Below are 15,605 nucleotides of genomic sequence, written 5' to 3' on the forward strand. Positions count from 1 at the left end.
GCCCCCTCAATTGATCATTGGGTTAAAGCATCTCATGATTTAAAGGATTTACACTTTGTGATATTGCTGAAGGTTAATTTACCTTGAGGGGGAGACGGTTCGACAATAAATAAATAAAGAAAGAAAGAGCAGCGATGAATCTTTCAATGGAATATAGTACACCCATTTGGTTTAAATCATGAAATTGAATGATAATGCAGCACTAGGAGAATTTCTGTGCTTAAAATGAATAGGGTAATTAAAGGGATGAAAGTATGGTGATCTGAATGCCTATTATGCAAGCATAAACTTTCGCTTTTGTTCAATACAAACCGCCTCTAGGCTGGTGGAGTTGTCCACTCTAGCGACATCGGATTCAGTTTGTAAGTAAAAGTTATTTGTGAATAAGATGTTAATATATTTATTAGTATGTGTTAGGTCCTTTGTTGTATGTATTTTTGCATGTATACACATTTTTTGTTTTAGCTTGATCTCACTCCTGAAGACACTGAAGTGAAACATGATTCGTGTCGAGTGAGGATCTGAATTTTGTACTTCAGTGTTATACCAAGATAGCAACTTTTCTTGGAACCATTGTGAAGACCTGAAAGCTGTCTGGATGAGTATTGGATGCAATTTGGAAAAATGGGATCATAATCAAAGACCTCATTGGTGTAGAAAGTGAGACCTATTTTGTGAGCTAGAGCCGAAGTTCTGATTGGAAGCAGCTGAAAAGCTTGACATTGTACTGTCAGCATCAATATAAGTGGAGTGACTGGTGCTTTTTGCCCAGTCATGGATTAAGTTGGACTTTGCAGATGTAATAGGACTTTGTAGATCTGGTTCATATTATAAGGGCTGTAGGGTCTTTGGTAAATTTATAGAGCTTGCAGGATTTGTTGCAATATTTTAACTAATTATATTAATAAAGTTTTGTTGTAAATATTGGATGTAATGTTTAGGCTTTAATAATTTGCATTTTCGGAAGAAGGATAGAAGATAGGTAAGGGCCATATGCACACATACATGACTCCCTTTCTTTCTCTTCCTTAGTACCAAATATACAAAAGGATTTTAACCTCCTACTTTATCCTTCATTCTATAATTTTTAGCAATGAAATGTAAGCTCCATTTCTGCGCTAAGATCATAGAATACAAGCACTTTCATGTGTGAATGTAGCATTCATGTGTGTAAGTGCTAGGCACATGAGCATGGAAATGCAAGGGGCATGCACAGAAGGAGGTGTATGGGTGGAGCATGTCCATGTCAAAAATGAACAAGTGTACATGATAGAATACTGTCATTCGCTAGTGTTACATTTAGGTGCATGCATGTATGCTTTCAAATGAAAGCATACATGCATGCACCTAAAATGTGGGTGTGCCTACTTTTTAGTGCATAAATGCTGACTTATACTAGTATTTGATAATGGAATCTGGGTGTGTTGCATTATGGGACCTAAATTTCAGTGCACTTTATGGAGTTGATACCTTTGTGTCTACAGAAACAATGCTTGTCAGGGGCGTAGACAGACAGCAGATTTTGGGTGGGCCTAGGCAAGAAGTGGGTGGGCACCAAGTGTTCTCCCCCTACCCCCCAAAAAATATCTAAGCTGATGGGAAAAAGTTTCTCTCCACCTTGACAGTCTGCAGCAGGTATGCGCTGAAAACTGAGCATTCACAGGTGCCAGTAACGTAGAGCACACCATTTTCATTACCATTAGGGCAGTGCCGTAGCGAGGGCTAATGACACCCGGGACGGGTCGCAGCTGTGCACCCCCCCCCCCCCCGGGTGCAGCACGGCGCGACCCCTCCCCCTCTGCGGCGCACCCCCCCTCTGGAGCGAACCCCCCCCGGACCGCATTCTTACCGGCGGGAGGGCCGATCCGCCCCGAGTGCACGTCACTCGGAGCTGCGTCGGCCCCGCTGGTTCCCTGCTCTCTCTGCCCTGGAACAGGAAGTAACCTGTTCCGGGGCAGAGGGAGCAGGGAACCAGCAGGGCCGGCACCTCCCGAGCGCGTGCACCCGGGGCGGACCGCCCCTCCCCTTCCTACGCCACTGCATCAGGGGGAAGTCTTCAGCTGGTAGAGCTTGGAATCCCCATCAGCTACTGCTAAACATGTGCTACTGTTGGGTGGGTCTGAGCCCTAAGGCCCACCCAGGCCCACCTGTGGCTATGCCACTGATCTGGTTCGTCATTGCAGAGTTCTTCTCTCTAAGTCCCCTCAAGGTAATCTAAAGCTACATACCAGGGACTGTAAAACAGTGCAAAATCATACCTTGGTAAGGAACAGTTGTTTTGGTTGTTGTTGTTGTAGCTGTTGGGAAAAGAAGGAATGAAAAAGTATACAATTAGAGAGGCTACTGGTGCAACAGTGCTAAATGAAACATTTGTGGTTACTGCTTGAACCTGATTATTTATTTGAAAACTAATTTACTTGCTATTATCAACTTGGTACAACATTAAACAGCTCCAATTGAAAGTTAAATAATATACCTCAAATTGCAATAACAGAAATTCAACTTTTAAAACATTATGAAATAAAATATCTACTCTTGATTTAACAAAAGAAATAAGAACCAAATAACCATGAATTACACAAACTTCAATAGAGGGAAAAAGCATAAGTTTAAAAGGAAGTTCAAAACTCCCCCCCTGTTTACTAAGATAGCATGACTTAGTAAACAGGGGGTGGGGGGGGGTGTTATTTTTTTATGCAAGCTTTTAGCTGGGATAATGAATGATTTTTTTCAGCCTGCACTTGTCTTTGTATAGCAGATTGTTGATCATTATGGCGGAATTTCTGTGTGTTTTTTGGTTTGAAAGTTTATGTATCTTTTTATGTCATCTGATAAGAACTTTGGATTAAGCAGAGTAAAAGGTTTTTTTTAAATAAATAAATAAATAAATAGTAATAGCACATTTGAATAAAATGAATATAAAATTTCTTAATGGGTGACCATATCATTATCTACTGATCTCATGAGTAGAAAATTTACCTTTTTTAGAATAATAATAAGCCACTCTAACCTAGACATTTATTAGTGTTATTATAGGGCTTGGATGATGAAATTTCTAGTCTAGTAATTCCTTATGAGTGCAGAGCTGCCTTATGGTATAGTACCCTGGCAAAAGGCACCAGATAAAGCAGCTAAAAACAAGGGAAGAAAGTGTCAGTCCCGCTTTCTTCATGGTCATTCCCTGTGACCTTGGACAAATTACTTCACCATACATTGCTTCAGGTAGAAACTTAAGGATTGAAAACCCCATTTTTCACTAGGCCAAATTTATTAATAACAAGTTAATCATGACATCATGCCTTAAAGCATGAACACAGGTTAGTAAATCTAGCCCTATGATTGTAAGCTTTCTTGGGTAGAGAAATAATTTGTGTACCTGATTGTAACTTGCCTCTGCGTAAGTTGAGTAAAAAAAAAATCCAAAATCCAATCCATCTTCAATTTGAAATGTTTCTGAATAGCCACTGAGTGGTCTTGATAGCAAAACCAATTTGATCTATTCTTATCAAGACTGAAGTTTAATACTAATAGTAATAGCCTGGAATTCACTGGTGTCCTATGGTCTAGATAATATATCCCCTTTCTTGCGTTACGCTGTTTCATCTCTGGAACTGGGCTTTTTGATTATCAACCACCCAGCCAATGATTGAAGTATGAGCGTTCTCCCCTTATTTACTAAGAGGCCAATATTCAGTGGGAACGGCCGTCTGTCTGGATAGGTGCCGCTCACTGGGTCCAACTGAACACTGACCCCTTAGTAAATATGGCCCTTTCAATCTTATGCAGACAATGAGGGCAGGGGCAGCGGAATATCTTTTTGGTGGGAGGGGTCAAACAAAGTGATCTCTAGTCCCACTCCAAACTCTCTAGTTTCTGATACTGTGTTGGGCAAAAAATTGGTAAGGTCATGGCCCCTGTGGCCCACCCTATTCCACTGCCTATGAATGGGGGGGGGGGGGGGTAATTCTATATAGATTGCCTAAATTTAGGTGCTGGGGTGATGCACGCTAAGTTTAAATTCTATAATGGCAATTTGTTCATGTGGTAGTCGTTATAGAATACAACAGTACGTCCGCATTTGCTCACCTAACTTTAGGCGTGAGCACTCACACTGGCTCAATGGCTGGTGTAAATGTTCATACCTAACTATAAGTCAAAATGCTGCAAGTGCAAAATCAAACAGCTCATCATATAAGAGTGTATACTTCCACTGCAATCAAGTCAGGTGTCCCCAACCTAAATGTAGACATTACTAAAGCTCATATCACAAATGCCCCTACTGAAACTGAAGTCAAGGTTCATGAATTCCAAGTCATAAACTCTGAAAATGCTGGCACTACAGAGCTACGTTTTGGAACCAATCCTTCGTAAGGAACTCCGGTATTCAAGAGCTGCAACAGGAGTCAGGCACCTTCCAAAATGCCAACTCCAATTTGGAAGGTGCCTGACTCCTGTTGAACTTTGTTGCGAAACGCAGTGCCGTGTTGTGCTTTGCATGTATCAGCAATAAAATGTTTTATATCATTGTTAAACATCCTGTGTCCCCGGTCTCTCTCAAGCCTCCTCCAACTTGCCACTATTGTCTGTAGTTTGAGCTACCACCACATGGCAAGTGCAAAACCATTGATGTATACACAGAAGAACAAAAACCTTGCAGGCTTGTAAACACACAGGAAACAGTGAAGGTGACTCAAAGAAGAGGATTGGACAATACTCTTGGATATTGACTGATTTCAACTTAACTATCCTAAGCTGAAATATAGGTCACACTTACAGCTTCTGAGACTCCTGAGGCAGGCCCCTTGGCCGAAACACGGACATGTCAAGTCTGTAGATTGATCAATAACTCTATATCCAAGAGTATTACCCAATCTTCCTCTTTGAGTCGCCTTCAATGTTTCCTGTAAGTGCAAAACCTTACCATACTTTAGTAAAAGGGCATTTAATGATGTATTTGGTTAATGTTGGCAATATATGTACACTGAGGGGGAAAGACAGTAAATTACACCCAATTTGGGTACCATAAAAATCCGTGCTTTGTGCCAATTCTATAAAGGACACTTGGCGCTAAGCGCACTTTATAAAATGGCACATAGCACAAGGACTTAAGCATGCTGAAACCTGGTAAAAATCCTGGCACCCAACTGATGGAAGTTGAGTGTGTAAACGATTCTATTCTATAATACTGCACCTAAATATTGGGAACGCCGCTGACCTGCCATGCCCTTCCCATGGCCACACCCCATTTGAACTTTGCATGAGACAATTTAGATGCACAGTGTTATAGAATAATGCATAGGCAGATCCACACATGTTCTAATTAGTGCCAATTAATGTCAATAATTGATTATTAATGACTCATTAACTAATCAGTTGTGTGTGGATCTGGAATCTATGCCCAAATTTGAGCGACGTTTGTAGAATCTGGGGGTAAATAATCATTCTGTTATCTTCTGCTTTAATTATTCATCTATACAGCAGATACACTACTTATATGTTTCTATCTAGAAATGTCCCTTCAAAGTTTCTAAATGTTTTTTCTAATAGAGGGCCACTGGTATTCACAGCAAAAATAAGATACAGGAGCTCCAAAATATGTGACTATATTAAGCCCCCAGTCATTCTTTGCAGTCTAGTCATGACTTTGGGAGGGATTTCATCTTTGCTGACCATAGACATTAAGGAAAGTATTAACATTTCAAAGTATTTGCAACCTACTCCTATAACATGGATTTTGATAATTATGGCTGTGAAAATTTTCATAAATGAGATATATAAACAATTTTATATAAAATAAGATTTTATGTTAAGGGGCCCAATAACTATAAGATTGAATCAAGCTTGGGTAGAAATTTCTAACTCAGATTGATTTCTTATGAGGGTTCCTTAAAAATGTGTACATTCATTTTTTGCAATATATCACTATGCTTTTTTTTGTCTACAGTTTGTGCCATGAATTAGCCTTTTTTGTGTGTAATTTGACCATCCTAAGCAATAAAATACTCTGAAAAATACCAGTGAGATTGAAGAACTTTGAGGCTCTTTTACCAAGCTGCAGGAAAAAGGGCCCTGCGCTGGTGGCGGAGGCCGTTTTTCCCACGTGCCAGGGCCCTTTTCACTGCAGCAGGTAAAAAGACCCCAGGCATACATGGCCATGCGGTAAGAGAGCTCTTACCGCATGGCCATGCGATGGGGAGCCCTTACCTCCACCTTTGAGGTAGTGATAAGGGCTCCCATGCTAACCCGGCAGTAACTGGGCAGCAAATTGCAATGCCCAATTACTGCCAGGCTATCACCACCTTTCTTTTTCCCCAGGAAATGGCATGTACTCAGGATGAGACTACCGTCGGTGGCCATGTTGGGCCAGCGGTAGTCCTGAAAGAGCGAGCGGTAAGCCCATGTTGGGCTGGAAACTAATGAACTTGTGGTAGCTCATTTTCAAAGCACACAGCCTTACAAAAAGTATAACTTTGTAAATCTAATGCTTTGAAACTATGCCTCCACATAACTTTGTAAGTCTATGTGCTTTGAAAATGAGCACCATAGTGAAAACCACAAGAGGATAATGCTATAGCAAGCTGTCAACTAAAGGCATTGGTTATAACATCTATTTTAAGCTCATTCAATAAACAAAAGTAGGTGCCTACTTTCATTGTAGAATACTAAACTAAGTGGTTGAAAATGTGTGTACATATAAGGCTTGAGCACTTACACCACTCAATAGCTGGTGTAAATGCTGGTGCCTAGTTGGGAGCTAGAATGAGTGAAAATTGCAGCATTCTATAATTTATGTAATTACATGTGCACTCTACCCATGAACATGCTTTTTGGAACGTGTGTGCCATCGAATCATGATATGTACTTTTCTACATGAGATCATATAAGCATGTAAGAGACCACATAGGTGTGCAACTTACTAAAATACCACCATTTACTGACTTTCATGCTACCTAAAACTAGATAGCTTATTACTAAATTACCTCCTACTTGACCAAATGTACAATAAATCTTAAAACAACCCATTACACAAACTATGACATGAACCTTGTAGTACCTATTTGGCACTTCAAGAAAGATGAATAACAATTAAATACCAAATTACTTACATTTTGGAGTTGATGTAGTTAGAGTAGTATGATTAGTATTCACAACTACCGTTGAAATAAGAGCAGCTTTTTCTGGTGTTGTAGAACTTGGGGTTCTGACATAAACTGTGCTTTCATGGTGAGAAGTTGGTTTGGGGGTTGTAGTTGAATGTGATACACTAGTTGACTTGAATGTAGTTGATGTCTGCGATCTGGTGGACAACATAATAGTTGGTGTCTCAGCTGCAGTGGTTGGAATCTGAGTTGAAGTAGTGCTTGGTATCTGGATTATAGATGTTTGGGTTCTGGTGCTTGATGTTTGTGATGGAGATGTTGTCTGGGATATAGTAGGTGTAGTGGTTGTTGTATGAGTTCTGGTTGAGGTTGGCCCAGTTCTAGTGATAGTTCTCTGGCTTGTAAAAGTTGTCTCTGTTGTGGTGGTTGGTGAATGGGATGTAGTAGTTATTTGGGATGTAGTGGTTGGTGTCTCAGCAGTAGTGGTTACTATCTGGGTTGTAGATGGTACCTCAGTTGTAGTTGTTGTTTGGGTAGTAATCATTGGTGTATGTAAAGTGGTAGTTGATTGAGGTATTATGAAGGTATACCCAGGTGTAGGGGTTTGGGTTGTGCTAGTAGTCTCAGATCTGGTGTTTGGTGTTTGGGTTGCAGTTGTGAATGGTGTCTGGGTCATTCTCTGAGTTGAAGTCGGTGTCTTAGTTATAGTACCTGTTTGGGTAGTAGTGGTTGTTGTATGGTATGTGGTAGTTGATTGAGGTATTGTGAATGTATACCCAATTGTAGGGGTTTGGGCTTTACTTGTATTCTCAGTTGTTGTTTTGGTTGATGTGTGGGTTGTACTTAGTGTTTCAGGCATTGTGGTTGGTGTCTGGGTTGTGGTTGTTTGGCTTGTAGTCAGTGTCTCATTTGTAGATGTTGATTGGGTAGTACTAGATGGTATATGGTGTGTGGAAGTTGATTCAGGTATTATGAATGTATACCCAGGTGTAGGGGTTTGAGTTGAACTAGTAATCTCAGATGTGGTGATTGGTGTTTGGGATGCAGTTGGTGTCTCAGTAGAGGTTACTGAATGGGTTGTAGTTGGTGTGTTAGTCATAGTGGTCGGGGTCTGGGTTGAGGTTGTTTGGGTTGTAGTTGATGTCTCAGTTGTAGATGTTTGGATTGTAGTAGTTGGTATCTGTGATGTCATAGTTGTTTGAGATGTAGTAGTTGATATTGGTGATGTGGTAGTTGTTTGTGATATAGTGGTTGGTGTTTCAGGTGTAATGCTTGTTGTATGACTTGTGGTTGTTTTGTTTGTAGTTGGCAGACTTGTAGTGGTTGGTGTCAGGGTTGTTATCTGAATTGTAGTAGTGCTTGGTGTCTGGGATGTAGTAGTTGTTTGAGATGTAGTGATTAGTGTCTCAGTATGGGTTGTAGTTGGTGTGTTAGTTATAATGGTTGGGGTCTGTGTTGAGGTTGTTTGGGTTGTAGTTGATGTCTCAGTTGTAGCTGTTGTAGTAGTCGGTATGTGGGATGTGGTAGTTGTTTGAGATATAGTAGTTATCGGTGATGTGGTAGTTGTTTGAGATATAGTAGTTGGTGTTTCAGGTGTAGTGCTTGTTGTATGACTTGTAGTTGTTTTGGTTGTATTTGGCAGACTTGTGGTGGTTGTGGTCTGGTTTGTTGTGTGAATAGTAGTAGTGGCCTCAGTTATGGTGCTTGGTGTCTGGGATGTAGTACTTGTTTGTGATGTAGTGGTTGGTGCCTCAGTAGTGGTTACTGTATGGGTTGTAGTTGGTGTATTAGTTAGAGTAGATGGGGTCTGGGTTGAGGTTGTTTGGGTTGTAGTTGATGTTTCAGTTGTAGCTGCTTGAGTTGTAGTACTAGGTATGTGGGATGTGGTAGTTGTTTGAGATGTAGTAGTTGATATCGGTGATGTGGTAGTTGTTTGGGATATAGTGGTTGGTGTTTCAGGTGTAATGCTTGTTGTATGACTTGGGGTTGTTTTGGTTGTAGTTGGCAGACTTGTAGTGGTTGGTGTCAGGTTTGTTGTCTGAACTGTAGTAGTGCTTGGTGTCTGGGATGTAGTAGTTGTTTGAGATGTAGTCGTTAGTGTCTCAGTATGGGTTGTAGTTGGTGTATTAGTTAGAGCAGATGGGGTCTGGGTTGAGGTTGTTTGGGTTGTAGGTGATGTTTCAGTTGTAGCTGCTTGAGTTGTAGTACTAGGTATCTGGGATGTGGTAGTTGTTTGAGATGTAGTAGTTGATACCGGTGATGTGGTAGTGGTTTGGGATATAGTAGTTGGTGTTTCAGGTGTAGTGCTTGTTGTATGACTTGTAGTGGTTTTGGTTGTAGTTGGCAGACTTGTGGTGGTTGTGGTCTGGTTTGTTGTCTGAATTGTTGTAGTGGTCTCAGTTATGGTGGTTGGTGTCTGGGATGTAGTACTTGTTTGTGATGTAGTGGTTGGTGTCTCAGTAGTGGTTACTGTATGGGTTATAGTTGGTGTGTTAGTTATAGTGGTTGGGGTCTGTGTTGAGGTTGTTTGGGTTGTAGTTGATGTCTCAGTTGTAGCTGTTGTAGTAGTCGGTATGTGGGATGTGGTAGTTGGTTGAGATGTAGTAGTTATCGGTGATGTGGTAGTTGTTTGGGATATAGTAGTTGATACCGGTGATGTGGTAGTTGTTTGGGATATAGTAGTTGGTGTTTCAGGTGTAGTGCTTGTTGTATGACTTGTAGTGGTTTTGGTTGTAGTTGGCAGACTTGTGGTGGTTGTGGTCTGGTTTGTTGTGTGAATAGTAGTAGTGGTCTCAGTTATGGTGGTTGGTGTCTGGGATGTAGTACTTGTTTGTGATGTAGTGGTTGGTGTCTCAGTAGTGGTTACTGTATGGGTTATAGTTGGTGTGTTAGTTAGAGTAGATGGGGTCTGTGTTGAGGTTCTTTGGGTTGTAGTTGATGTTTCAGTTGTAGCTGCTTGAGTTGTAGTACTAGGTATCTGGGATGTGGTAGTTGTTTGAGATGTAGTAGTTGATATCGGTGATGTGGTAGTTTGGGATATAGTAGTTGGTGTTTCAGGTGTAGTGCTTGTATGACTTGCAGTTGTTTTGGCTGTAGTTGGCAGACTTGTGGTGGTTGTGGTCTGGTTTGTTGTGTGAATAGTAGTAGTGGTCTCAGTTATGGTGGTTGGTGTCTGGGATGTAGTACTTGTTTGTGATGTAGTGGTTGGTGTCTCAGTAGTGGTTACTGTATGGGTTCTAGTTGGTGTGTTAGTTATAGTGGTTGGGGTCTGTGTTGAGGTTGTTTGGGTTGTACTCGATGTCTCAGTTGTAGCTGTTGTAGTAGTCGGTATGTGGGATGTGGTAGTTGTTTGAGATGTAGTAGTTATCGGTGATGTGGTAGTTGTTTGGGATATAGTAGTTGGTGTTTCAGGTGTAGTGCTTGTTGTATGACTTGTAGTTGTATTGGTTGTAGTTGGCAGACTTGTGGTGGTTGTGGTCTGGTTTGTTGTGTGAATAGTAGTAGTGGTCTCAGTTATGGTGGTTGGTGTCTGGGATGTAGTACTTGTTTGTGATATAGTGGTTGGTGCCTCAGTAGTGGTTACTGTATGGGTTGTAGTTGGTGTATTAGTTAGAATAGATGGGGTCTGGGTTGAGGTTGTTTGGGTTGTAGTTGATGTTTCAGTTGTGGCTGCTTGAGTTGTAGTACTAGGTATCTGGGATGTGGTAGTTGTTTGAGATGTAGTAGTTGATATCGGTGATGTCATAGTTGTTTGAGATGTAGTAGTTGATATCGGTGATGTGGTAGTTTGGGATATTGTAGTTGGTGTTTCAGGTGTAGTGCTTGTATGACTTGCAGTTGTTTTGGTTGTAGTTGGCAGACTTGTGGTGGTTGTGGTCTGGTTTGTTGTGTGAATAGTAGTAGTGGTCTCAGTTATGGTGGTTGGTGTCTGGGATGTAGTACTTGTTTGTGATGTAGTGGTTGGTGTCTCAGTAGTGGTTACTGTATGGGTTATAGTTGGTGTGTTAGTTATAGTGGTTGGGGTCTGTGTTGAGGTTGTTTGGGTTGTAGTTGATGTCTCAGTTGTAGCTGTTGTAGTAGTCGGTATGTGGGATGTGGTAGTTGTTTGAGATGTAGTAGTTATCGGTGATGTGGTAGCTGTTTGGGATATTGTAGTTGGTGTTTCAGGTGTAGTGCTTGTATGACTTGCAGTTGTTTTGGTTGTAGTTGGCAGACTTGTGGTGGTTGTGGTCTGGTTTGTTGTGTAAATAGTAGTAGTGGTCTCATTTATGGTGGGTGGTGTCTGGGATGTAGTAGTTGTTTGCGATGTAGTGGTTGGTGTCTCAGTAGTGGTTACTGTATGGGTTATAGTTGGTGTATTAGTTAGAGTAGATGGGGTCTGGGTTGAGGTTGTTTGGGTTGTAGTTGATGTCTCAGTTGTAGCTGTTGTAGTAGTCGGTATATGGGATGTGGTAGTAGTTGATATTGGTGATGTGGTAGTTGTTTGTGATATAGTGGTTGGTGTTTCAGGTGTAATGCTTGTTGTATGACTTGTGGTTGTTTTGGTTGTAGTTGGCAGACTTGTAGTGGTTGGTGTCAGGGTTGTTGTCTGAATTGTAGTAGTGCTTGGTGTCTGGGATGTAGTAGTTGTTTGAGATGTAGTGGTTAGTGTCTCAGTATGGGTTGTAGTTGGTGTATTAGTTAGAGTAGATGGGGTCTGTGTTGAGGTTGTTTGGGTTGTAGTTGATGTCTCAGTTGTAGCTGTTGTAGTAGTCGGTATGTGGGATGTGGTAGTTGGTTGAGATGTAGTAGTTATCGGTGATGTGGTAGTTGTTTGGGATATAGTAGTTGGTGTTTCAGGTGTAGTGCTTGTTGTATGACTTGTAGTGGTTTTGGTTGTAGTTGGCAGACTTGTGGTGGTTGTGGTCTGGTTTGTTGTCTGAATTGTTGTAGTGGTCTCAGTTATGGTGGTTGGTGTCTGGGATGTAGTACTTGTTTGTGATGTAGTGGTTGGTGTCTCAGTAGTGGTTACTGTATGGGTTATAATTGGTGTATTAGTTATAGTGGATGGAGTCTGGGTTGGCGTTGTTTGGGTTGTAGTTGATGGTTCAGTTGTAGCTGTTTGAGTTGTAGTAGTAGGTGTCTGGGATGTGGTAGTCGTTTGAGATGTAGTAGTTGATATTGGTGATGAGTTACTTGTTTTGGATATAGTGGTTGGTGTTTCCGGTGTAGTGCTTGTTGTATGGCTTGTGGTTGTTTTGGTTGTAGCTGGCAGACTTGTGGTGGTTGGCATCTGGGTTGTTGTATGAATTGTAGTAGTGGTCTCAGTTATGGTGGTTGGTGTCTGGGATGTAGTACTTGTTTGTGATGTAGTGGTTGGTGTCTCAGTAGTGGTTACTGTATGGGTTATAATTGGTGTAGTAGTTATAGTAGATGGAGTCTGGGTTGGCGTTGTTTCGGTTGCAGTTGATGTTTCAGTTGTAGCTGCTTGAGTTGTAGTACTAGGTATCTGGGATGTGGTAGTTGTTTGAGATGTAGTAGTTGATATCGGTGATGTCATAGTTGTTTGAGATGTAGTAGTTGATATCGGTGATGTGGTAGTTTGGGATATAGTAGTTGGTGTTTCAGGTGTAGTGCTTGTATGACTTGCAGTTGTTTTGGTTGTAGTTGGCAGACTTGTGGTGGTTGTGGTCTGGTTTGTTGTGTGAATAGTAGTAATGGTCTCAGTTATGGTGGTTGGTGTCTGGGATGTAGTACTTGTTTGTGTTGTAGTGGTTGGTGTCTCAGTAGTAGTTACTGTATGGGTTATAGTTGGTGTGTTAGTTATAGTGGTTGGGGTCTGTGTTGAGGTTGTTTGGGTTGTAGTTGATGTCTCAGTTGTAGCGGTTGTAGTAGTCGGTATGTGGGATGTGGTAGTTGTTTGAGATGTAGTAGTTGATATCGGTGATGTGGTAGTTTGGGATATTGTAGTTGGTGTTTCAGGTGTAGTGCTTGTATGACTTGCAGTTGTTTTGGTTGTAGTTGGCAGACTTGTGGTGGTTGTGGTCTGGTTTGTTGTGTAAATAGTAGTAGTGGTCTCAGTTATGGTGGGTGGTGTCTGGGATGTAGTAGTTGTTTGCGATGTAGTGGTTGGTGTCTCAGTAGTGGTTACTGTATGGGTTATAGTTGGTGTATTAGTTAGAGTAGATGGGGTCTGGGTTGAGGTTGTTTGGGTTGTAGTTGATGTCTCAGTTGTAGCTGTTGTAGTAGTCGGTATATGGGATGTGGTAGTAGTTGATATTGGTGATGTGGTAGTTCTTTGTGATATAGTGGTTGGTGTTTCAGGTGTAATGCTTGTTGTATGACTTGTGGTTGTTTTGGTTGTAGTTGGCAGACTTGTAGTGGTTGGTGTCAGGGTTGTTTTCTGAATTGTAGTAGTGCTTGGTGTCTGGGATGTAGTAGTTGTTTGAGATGTAGTGGTTAGTGTCTCAGTATGGGTTGTAGTTGGTGTGTTAGTTATAGTGGTTGGGGTCTGTGTTGAGGTTGTTTGGGTTGTAGTTGATGTCTCAGTTGTAGCTGTTGTAGTAGTCGGTATGTGGGATGTGGTAGTTGTTTGAGATGTAGTAGTTATCGGTGATGTGGTAGTTTTTTGGGATATAGTAGTTGGTGTTTCAGGTGTAGTACTTGTTGTATGACTTGTAGTTTTTTTGGTTGTAGTTGGCAGACTTGTGGTGCTTGTGGTCTGGTTTGTTGTCTGAATTGTTGTAGTGGTCTCAGTTATGGTAGATGGTGTCTGGGATATAGTAGTTGTTTGCGATGTAGTGGTTGGTTTCTCAGTAGTGGTTACTGTATGGGTTGTAGTTGGTGTATTAGTTATAGTAGATGGGGTCTGGGTTGAGGTTGTTTGGGTTGTAGTTGATGTTTCAGTTGTAGCTGCTTGAGTTGTAGTACTAGGTATCTGAGAGGTGGTAGTTGTTTGAGATGTAGTAGTTGATATCGGTGACGTGGTTGTTGTTTGGGATATAGTAGTTGGTGATTCAGGTGTAGTGCTTGTTGTATGACTTGTAGTTGTTTTGGTTGTAGTTGGCAGACTTGTGGTGGTTGTGGTCTGGTTTGTTGTGTGAATAGTAGTAGTGGTCTCAGTTATGGTGGTTGGTGTCTGGGATGTAGTAGTTGTTTGCAATGTAGTGGTTGGTGTCTCAGTAGTGGTTACTGTATGGGTTATAATTGGTGTATTAGTTATAGTGGATGGAGTCTGGGTTGGCGTTGTTTGGGTTGTAGTTGATGGTTCAGTTGTAGCTGTTTGAGTTGTAGTAGTAGGTGTCTGGGATGTGGTAGTCGTTTGAGATGTAGTAGTTGATATTGGTGATGAGTTACTTGTTTTGGATATAGTGGTTGGTGTTTCCGGTGTAGTGCTTGTTGTATGGCTTGTGGTTGTTTTGGTTGTAGCTGGCAGACTTGTGGTGGTTGGCATCTGGGTTGTTGTATGAATTGTAGTAGTGGTCTCAGTTATGGTGATTGGTGTCTGGGATGTAGTACTTGTTTGTGATGTAGTGGTTGGTGTCTCAGTAGTGGTTACTGTATGGGTTATAATTGGTGTAGTAGTTATAGTAGATGGAGTCTGGGTTGGCGTTGTTTCGGTTGCAGTTGATGTTTCAGTTGTAGCTGTTTGAGTTGTAGTATTAGGTGTCTGGGATGTGGTAGTCGTTTGAGATGTAGTAGTTATCAGTGATGTGTTAGTTGTTTGGGATATAGTTGATGTTTCAGGAGTAGTGCTTGTTGTATGGCTTGTGGTTGTTTCGGTTGTAGTTGGCAGACTTGTGGTGGTTGGCGTCTGGGTTGTTCTCTGAACTGTAGTAGTGGTTGGTGTCTGGGATGTAGTAGTTTGAGTTGTAGTGGTTAGTGTCTCAGTCTGGGTTGTAGTTGGTGTGTTAGATATAGTTGTTGGGGTCTGTGTTGAGGTTGTTTGGGTTGTAGTTGATGTCTCAGTTGTAGGTGTTTGAGTTGTAATAGTAGGTATCTGGGAAGTGGTAGTTGTTTGAGATGTAGTAGTTGATATCAGAGATGTGGTAGTTGTTTGGGATATAGTGGTTGGTGTTTCAGGTGTTGTGGTTTGTGTCAGGGTTATAATTGGTGTTTCAGTTGTTAATGATTTTGATGCTGTGATTTCCTCTGTTGTCACTTCCTTGGTTGGTAACTCTGATGTTGTTGATATTGTGGATGGTGTTGTAATTTTGATGGGCATCGTGAGCGTTGAAGTTTTGACTATAAGAAATAAATGGTTATGTGAAGGATAATGCATTTGTCCACAGATGAACACACACCTATGATTTCATTGAAGATTCTGATAAAGCAGTTAGTTAGTTCTGAACCTGACCGAATTATTGATTTCTAATAACCACTTGCATATTCATTGTTATCATTAGTGATTAAAGAACTCAGGAAATGTTACAAAATTTTATCATTGGACAATATAAGTGATAATAGAAATTCTTTTTTCTTGTTAATTCAATTATTTTTTTTTTTTTTTTACTATTATCAAGGATA

General features: G+C 41.1%; 1 protein-coding gene across 1 annotated transcript in view; it reads right to left on the bottom strand.

The window, feature by feature from the left end:
- Positions 1-15,605, bottom strand: part of LOC115469675 (mucin-2-like) — a 193,110-nt gene that overhangs the window by 48,374 nt on the left and 129,131 nt on the right. Inside the window, exons 29-31 of the mRNA XM_030202463.1 lie at positions 10,085-15,323; positions 7,107-9,961; positions 2,259-2,297 (exon numbers count right to left, since the gene is read on the bottom strand). Of these exons, the coding sequence (XP_030058323.1) occupies positions 2,259-2,297; positions 7,107-9,961; positions 10,085-15,323 (8,133 nt within the window). The remainder of the gene's footprint in view (positions 1-2,258; positions 2,298-7,106; positions 9,962-10,084; positions 15,324-15,605) is intronic.

This window comes from Microcaecilia unicolor, chromosome 4, assembly GCF_901765095.1.
Source record: "Microcaecilia unicolor chromosome 4, aMicUni1.1, whole genome shotgun sequence".
NCBI lineage: Eukaryota > Metazoa > Chordata > Amphibia > Gymnophiona > Siphonopidae > Microcaecilia > Microcaecilia unicolor.